The sequence below is a fragment of the Rhinolophus ferrumequinum genome, chromosome 10, assembly GCF_004115265.2.
Source record: "Rhinolophus ferrumequinum isolate MPI-CBG mRhiFer1 chromosome 10, mRhiFer1_v1.p, whole genome shotgun sequence".
NCBI lineage: Eukaryota > Metazoa > Chordata > Mammalia > Chiroptera > Rhinolophidae > Rhinolophus > Rhinolophus ferrumequinum.
In genome coordinates this window covers 69,269,716-69,278,174 of record NC_046293.1, presented here as the reverse complement: position 1 = coordinate 69,278,174, position 8,459 = coordinate 69,269,716, and the positions used below count along the sequence as shown (strand labels likewise).

General features: G+C 39.3%; 1 protein-coding gene and 1 non-coding gene across 2 annotated transcripts; both read right to left on the bottom strand.

Annotated features, from left to right (window-relative positions):
- Positions 1–350: 350 nt before the first annotated feature.
- LOC117029519 (U6 spliceosomal RNA) lies at positions 351–457 on the bottom strand. The gene has a single exon (XR_004424256.1). It is a non-coding gene; the product is annotated as a U6 spliceosomal RNA (small nuclear RNA).
- Positions 458–7,430: 6,973 nt separating this feature from the next.
- Positions 7,431–8,145, bottom strand: ATXN7L3B (ataxin 7 like 3B). Its single transcript, XM_033118007.1, has one exon. It carries the CDS (start codon positions 7,814–7,816, stop codon positions 7,523–7,525), a length of 294 nt encoding a protein of 97 aa, XP_032973898.1. The 5' UTR covers positions 7,817–8,145; the 3' UTR covers positions 7,431–7,522.
- Between the last annotated feature and the right edge of the window lie 314 nt (positions 8,146–8,459).

The window sequence follows — 8,459 nt, the reverse complement described above, 5'->3', positions numbered from 1 at the left end:
CTTCAGGCCATGACAGACTTTTGCATCTGTTCTTATTGTAGTCAGGAAGGTCTTTGTCTGCCTGTCCCCCTTTTCACTAAAGATGTAGAGATTATTTCATTTTGGGTAGCTTATATTTACATGGAGTGTTTAAAGTTTCCATTTGTGATGATCAAGGCTTAATCTCTCATTCCCATCTGGAAGTTCCTGGTATGTATGTTACACAGTGCAGTCCCAATGTTCTGTTTTCATTTGTATAGCTGGTGATTATTGTGTGCATTTAGAAGGAAAAGCTGGGTTTTCCCCTTCTTTCTTAGAAGGATAGCAAGGCACTTGGTAGTATCTTTGTTGCTATTTCGTGTGTGTGCTCAAAAAATACGGAATACTTCAGAAATTTGCATGTCATCCTTACACAGGGGCCATGCTAATCTTCTCTGTATTATTCCAATTTTAGTATATGTGCTGCTTAAGAGAGCACTCTGTTTCTATTTACTCTACATCCAGATGTTTTGCATCAAGAAATCTTTTTCCAGTATCTAGACTGCCATACACATGAAAGTTGAAGTATAGTTCAATATTTTTGGCATACAGTACTTTTTATTACATGTCCATATACCCCTAAACAATATATAGCATTGGTTTGCATATTAAGCTTCAAATGAAAGGTAGCAAATTATAAGAATATGTTTTACTAAATATTTGTGCAGCCCTGGTTATTTTCACTTCTGTATAGTTACTAGATATATATTTCCATGGGCATTTATATCACTTTGAAATTTCTATTACAAATAATGCTACAAGAGGTGGAAATATTAGGGCATTGGTTATGCTTATCAACTATATTTCCAAATTGCTGTCTAAAATCTTTTATCAACTTACAACGTACAACGTACAACGCCAGCAACATACAAGTTCTAATTGCTCCATACACCTGTTAGAGTTGATATCATCACTCTTATTATTTTTTTTAACAATACTGAGTGATATAAATAGGTATTTCATTTGTTTTTGGCTTGCATTTCTCTGAACCTAAGTGAACTTTTCACATATTTTTTGCCTCGGATTTCTATAAATGAGCTGTTCTTTTACTTTGTCCATTTATCAATTGTATAACTATTTTGTTGATAATCTTTTATCAGTTGTAAGAACTGCAACACTTCTACATACTAGTATAATGTGGGATTTTGTTGTTTCTAGTACGAAAATGCACAAAAATTTTTACTTTTAGTATAGTCCAATATATTGAACTTTGTCCAATATATTGTACTTTTCTTTGTTTGCTTTTATTTACTTAAGACATTTCTCTTGTCTATAATTATAAACATCTTATTTTCCTATAAAGGTTTGTTGTTTTAGTTTCCCACAGTAAGTCTTAAATCCATATGGGAATTAATTTTTGTGTCTGAGATAGTTATATTATTTATGGATAATCTATTCCAGAACAATGTATTGGTTTATAATACACTGACTATAACAATTTATGAATAGTTATACATCAGGATAACATAAATGTGCTTCTGCCCCAAATTCTGAGCTCTATTCTATTCCACTGTTCCTGCATCAAATCCACACTATGTAAGATACATTCATCAAAAAGATCTGGTCTATCCTTGTACCTTGTGTTTCACATAAATCTTAAAATTAGCTTGTCAAGTTTCATGAAAATGTCTATTTGGATTTTTATCAAAATTACTTCCAAGTCATCTATTTGGAGTGATGATATTGAGCTTCTGATCCATAAATATCCTATGACTCTCCATTTATTTGGGTTTTCTCTAACATACCAGAAAATATTTTTTATCATTTTCTCCATAAAAACCTTACACCATTATATTAATTCATAAGACCATTATAATTTTTGTTGCATTACATGATAAATGTAACATTGAAAAATTTTATTATTCTGATTTTGGACATTGATCTTATATCCAGCAACTTTACTGCATTCTATCATTACTTCCAGTGGTCTGTTCATAGATTCTATACAATTATCCACTTAGATAACATCTCAGAACATGAAAATATGGAAATTGTTTTTTCCATTCCTGATTTTAAAGTGAATGCTTCCAAGTATTGACCATTAAGCAGAGCAAGTTGTAGATTTTTGATACATACTTTATGGAAGTTCATTAGCCCTTGTTTCTATATGAATAACTATTTTTTAAATCAATTGATATTGAATTTTACAAATTATTTTTGTTTCTATTGAGGTCTTCACAGAGTTTTACCCTGATGATGATGTGATTTTCTGAGTCAAAATCTTACTTTCCTGGGATTAACCTGGCTTGTTGATGTTTGATATTTCAAAGGAGTTGGTTTGCTAACATCTTCTTTTTCAAAAAATCCTTATTACATTTAGGCTACAATGGTTTTCTGCTGTACTGTCTGAAACAAGATTCTAAATGTCTAGTGTTTTTATGTGTATATTGGGGTGGAGACGACTTGGCTTCTCTGTTTTAGATGTATTCATTTATTAAATAAAAAATTCCTTTGGGTCACTTTGGATGAGGTATATTTTTTATTTCCCAGTTTTTGTTTTCAAACTTATTGCCTTCAAGTTTTTATTAGTATCACAATTTTTTCATTCTACTTTAACCAGTTTGTCTTTATTAGTCCTTTCATTGTTAAAATTTCTATTGTTTTAACAGAGTACTGGCCTAACACCTACATTCTACTTTTGTTTCTGTATTTTCGTTTTTGAACTGTGTGCAAGTCACTGTTGCTGAATGTCTTTTCGCAACTCTAAAATGAATATTCCAGTGGTGCCAAAAAAAGGTATACAAGGGGACACTTTGGTCAACGTTGCTCAAGCAGTAGTCCACTGCATTCAGAAGTGTCTGGACACTGACGGCAACCACTGAGAGCACCTCTTCTAATTGCAGAAGTCAAACGTGACTTGTATTCATCTTTTGTTATCGGTATGTATTAGTACAATTTTAAGTTTTCCTTATTTGTGTATACATTTTTTTGGCACCCTCTGTAGTAGTTCCTTTTTAGCTCACGTATATCCACTGAGGCTCAAGTAATATACGATTGAATGTTTTCAAAAGGAAAAAAAGTTCAAGGATTTATGTTTTACCTACGGTATCTTTTTGAACATGTGCATCACTTGCAACAAATGTTTTCCTCCAAAGCATCATGGGAATCTTTTGGAACATGAATGAAAATCAGAGCTGGGCCTTCCACAGCAGAGTAAAACTTCCAAAGTCTGATGATAAAAGTTATCTCTAGTTGATTTGAGAAGCAGCAGTTCACTAACCATGACAATGATTTTAAGGACTAGTGTGAAAAGATGTTTAATAAAGTATAAATGTTGGTTTTTTAGTACATTAATATTTCATTTCATAAAACACCTTTTTAAAAAAATTAAACACTTTAAAATACCTCAGATAGGTCCTAAAGAAGGCAATGTTACTAATTACTGTGGGCAAAGAAAGCTCTTCCTGAATCCTTAACTCTTGGGCACTAATTTTCCGTCTTTATCTTTGTCAACATCAAGTACCCATTTATTAAGTTTCTATCTCCTGCTACATGGTGAAGTTAAAATGTAGTATCTAGGGAGTTAAATATAGGAAGTTAAAAGGTATGCAATGTTTTTTTTCTTTTTAAACATAAAGTTCATCAGTTAGAAAATATGAAAAATAGTAATCTTAAAAATCCTACTGTCAAGTGATTTAGTAAAGTACTGAGGTCTTGCAAATATCTCATTTCATAAAACTAACTAGATTAGCACTAAATATATTAATTCAAATCTAAACATAGAAAACAAGATCCAAAAGTATTTTTTGTGGCTGCATTTGAATGTTAGGTGACTCAATATACCATGTTGCATGTCTGTAAGGTTTCCTGAGACAATTTTTCCTCTGGCCCAATTTCTGTAAGTTTTATTCATGTAAACATTATTTCCAATTTTGGACTGTTTCTTTACTGAACTACAACCTTCAGCAAACAAATTATCAGTACTAAGGAGCAATATACACAATTGGGGTAAGTACTCCACCTCTCGATTCGGAATTAGAAGAAATGAAAAATCTCAGAATTATTTTAAAAATAAAGTAAAAGACAAAGAATTGGGGTAAAATAAAATTATAAAGCACTAGGAACATATTACCTTTAGAAAGGCCAACTCATTCTTTGCTATGAATCATTTGCCTTTATAAAGCAAGGACATTAGTTTGAAATGATGGTAAAATGTATATATTGATACCTTGAGTTCCATTCAAATTGAACTTTTTGTGACAGGCTTGGATTACATTTATTTTACCACCTCTTACCTCATATGGAAAAGGGCAGACTGTATACAGTCCGTTTCTTTTACTAGATGTTGCACAAAGCTAAATTTGCAGGACTAGATGGAGAAACAAAGTTGGGCAGTATTACTCCACTTTGATAAAAATGCCATTCAGGAATAAGTGACTAAGGTCAACAGCAACTCAATATTTATTTTACTATGCCAATACCTGAAAAAACATGTACAATTTTAAAAGATTAACATACAGAGTCCAAATAAAGTTTATTTTTTAAAATTTTGTTTATTATTACTGTTTACCAATGGGGAGATGCAATTTATTTACACAGCAGCCACAGAGGCAAGGGGAATACACAGTTAGCAATCTGTATAGGATAGACTACTTATGCAAAAATAAGAATCTCCAAAATAAAGGACAGGGGTGAGTTTCACTACATTTCCCCAAAGATCCCAGCATGCGATACTGGGCATGCGGTGGCAAGAACTAATACATGGAAGAATAAGCCACAAACCACAGAAAATTTGTAAGGAATCCCTTTCCCCCATACACACACATACACACACACACACACACACACACACACACACACACACATTCAGGTACATAATAGAATTACAGGGTGATAAATACACTTAATTGAGGAGGGAAGGGTAAGAATTCTGCTGTTAGAGGGAAGATAGGTAGGGAAAGGGAGAATTCCTAACCAACTATATGGTAGGGAGCATTCTCTCCCCCAAAATTAGTTTGTCCCCAGCCCACTCTTACCCATCCAGGGTAGGGGGCTACTGCTCTAACAGTGGGGGGCAAAAAACAAAAACCAAGAGGGAGGTAATATGAACCAACCATTATGCAATACTTCCCATTTCTTCCTCCTCTACTAGGAGAAAAGATCAGAAGGGAAATGGTGATATCACAATCTGAGCTCCCTCTCTGAAGAAGAGTGGACCATGGCCTTCCCTTCGGCCTGTTTCCCAGACATTTTTTGAAAGTGGGCCAGTGTCTCACTTAGACCCTTCTTTTCCTTCTGCATCCCCTTTGAATGAGATGCCTACAAAAAGTCAAGGCCAGCTAACTCAAAATTGTCTTAGTTATTGCCAAGGTTTGACTTTTTAAAGTTACCACAATTCTTTAGGACCAATCTATAATTAGGCCCCAAAACTGACCAGGGCAACTCTAGGGGGAGAATGCAATAACAGACAGTCTTGAGGCCCTATTACTATGGTTTCCTGCACCTTCTAGAGTATGTAACCCAAATCAGTCCAGAGTCCAAATAGTTCCTTCTGGGATAAGGAACGATACATGCACAGTCACGGTTAGAGAAAACGGATCAGGACCCACTCCATCCATGTGTCTCTCTTAGACTTTACTGCTCTTCTGCTTAGGTCCTAAGAAGCAATATCCAAGCGCAGGTGGGAAGATACAACTCCTCATGAAGTAAGACACAGCAGGAAGGCATACCAGCAAGGCAGTCCTATAGGAGAAGGGCTTGGGCATCACACTGCCTTTCACAAACAATTCCATTTTTTTGCCATCCTAATCCCAACAGAGGGAGCCATAAGATTCTTCTCTGAGTCTTCCACAGAAACAAGAGGGGCGGGGGAGGGTACTTAAAAGAAACCAAGGAAAAGGAAACTAACTGGACAGGCTTCAGAAGCAGGAGCATCAAGAGATGAACTGAAACTGGTCAATGAGAAAGGTGGCAGGCAGCACCTGGAGTCATGAGATGCACCAACAGGCAGTGGAGCAGGAAACAGGAGGAATATGGAGCCAAGCCAGACAGATGAGGCTGGGCTCCTTACTGGGGCACATAATGAGGTAAGAAAACATTTCAAATAAAGCAGCACCGTTCCCACTCACCTTGGGGCTCCACCCCTCTACATTTCATAAACCCTCATCAGGGAGTCAAGTGGAAGGTAGTTTTGATATGTGGCTCACACTTCCCATCTTCCCCTAGCCTATTTCCTACAGCCAGGGGATTTCTGGGGGCCCTTCCCTGGCTTTCAACAACAAAAGGACAGCTCCTGTAGTCAAGAAGGTCCAAAGAGGACCAAGCAGAAAGGGCTGCCCATTGTGAGGGGCAGAGAAAGTGGAGACAGTTTAGAGGTTCATCATAGCAGAGCTCTGTGACGGCACAATCCAAGGAACAGAGGCATTCAACACGATACTGCACAGTTGGATGTGAGACAACCCAGTTCTGCTCCTTGGTTCCCAGCACTAACCCATTCACATTATCGAGGGCAGCTGGAAGAGGGCCCCTCTGGCCTCAGCTTTCAAACTACAGCCTTCTGCACAGCCATGATGCTCCTCTATAGTTCAGTCTTGCCCCTGGCATAATGACCACGTCAGACCCAGGGACTGGCTATGTAACTAGTAACTCAGAATTGGAAGATCACTGCCCCACCAAATTGTTGTCCACAGAACATATCCAGATAGGAATCCTGCAATTTGAGAGATCGTGCATAGTTGCAGAGGCCCCTGCTACCTCTCCAAAGGACTAGAACTAAAGCCTCAACCTGCCTGGATAACCCAATTGTCCATTTGCTAAGCCTATGACACCGGGTGGGTGCCAGGAAGAGGGCTCTGTTCAGCAAAAGGCTAGCCTTTGTCTCCATGTCCGTTGAAGTCATTGTAAATGCTGGACCTTTGGAAAACTGCTGGCTTTGACCCTTTCTTCTTGGTGGAACTAAGACCACAGAGCTTCTCCTACCAGCTTCAGCTGGGAATTTCTTTTCTTGGTTTTCCCAAACTGGAATAGTTAATATCCAGATCTCACACCTGACTTTCACTTGTCTTGGAGAAACCCAAATCGGAGGCTCAGAGATGAGAGGAGCAGTCCCATGAGTCTCAAAGATAAAGACCTGACCATCAGTTATGTCCAAAGTGACAGTTATCCAGGAAGCCCATGACATCAGGCAGACAGAAAGGCTGAGGAACCAAAGGATCTTGTATAGTGGGCACACAGCTGCTCACCTGTGCACCGGGGACAGACAGTACAGGGATCTTGTGCCCTTCCTGGTGTGTTTAGAGACCAATCTGCATTGCATGGTGCACAGGATACACAGCTCCTCCTGCCCAGGTTGTCAAAGCTGATCCCAGGTAATACACTTATAAAAGGATCCAAATTCTTAAATCTCCACTTTGAGTATCTGAAGGCTAAGATCTTCAATGGGATTTGGAACTTTTGTCAGATTTTTTTTTTTTCTTTTTTTCCTATTTAGCTACCTAATTTCTCCAGACCACAGGACCGGTCTATGTTACTGTCCCGGTCACCCTCAGACTCTCTCACGTTGCAGCTACTGGAATTCCGGAGGTGAGCGTTGCAGCTGCTGTTCAGGCCCATTCCCGGATTCTCCAGGAAGGGAGCAAAGCGGAAGGCGGCGCGCTCCTTTATCTTCCACTGGCTGAATGCCAAAATCCTTCACACTACCAGTGTCTGCGAACTCCAGGTAGAAGTAGCCACACTTGACTGCCCGGTGCACCTCAAAGCAGAAGCCCAAACAAGAATCCTCTATTAGGTCTACGTATATCTCCTGAGCGATGGCCTCTAGCTTGTTAGTATCCAGGTTAGCCAACGAAATTTCCTCCATTTTAATCTGTAAACGACTGTGGAGAGGGCGCTCGTATTACTCACAGCAGCACTGGCAGCAACACGTCTGGCTCCGCGGGCCGCGCCTAGGCCTAGAGGCCTCTCAGGACCGTATCCTCAGGCAGCGCGGGGGGAGGCGTCCGCAGCCGCAGGCGGGAAAGCAGCTGCCAGCGGCGACTGCTCCGGAACAAGCCCTTCAGTTTCTTTTGGCCTCTCCCGGGGTCTGGGACTTTGAGCTCCAGCCGGCCCCAGACTCTACGCCAAACGGTCTCCGTGCCTCACCCAGCAGCCAGGGCCTCTTCCGCTCCCTGCTCTGTGCTTAGCCCCGCCTCCCCGCTTCCGCTCCTCAGCGCGCCTGCGCACTAGCCTTGCGCAGACTCGCGGTGCTTCTATTGCGCAGCTACCTGGGAAGCTTTGGAGATTAAGACGGTGGGAGGAACTGAAATGTATTTGACTTTCATTATCTCTAATCGTAAAAAGATTGAAAGGATGCTGTTTTATGTTATTTTATTTATGGATTTAAAGAGTCGCTAATGAACTCAGCCCCCACGCATAATTGATTCCCTCATGAAAAAGGAAGAAATAATAATTACGTGCACAGTTGTGATGCAATATGAAATGCAATTTTAGGAACAGTTCTCTAG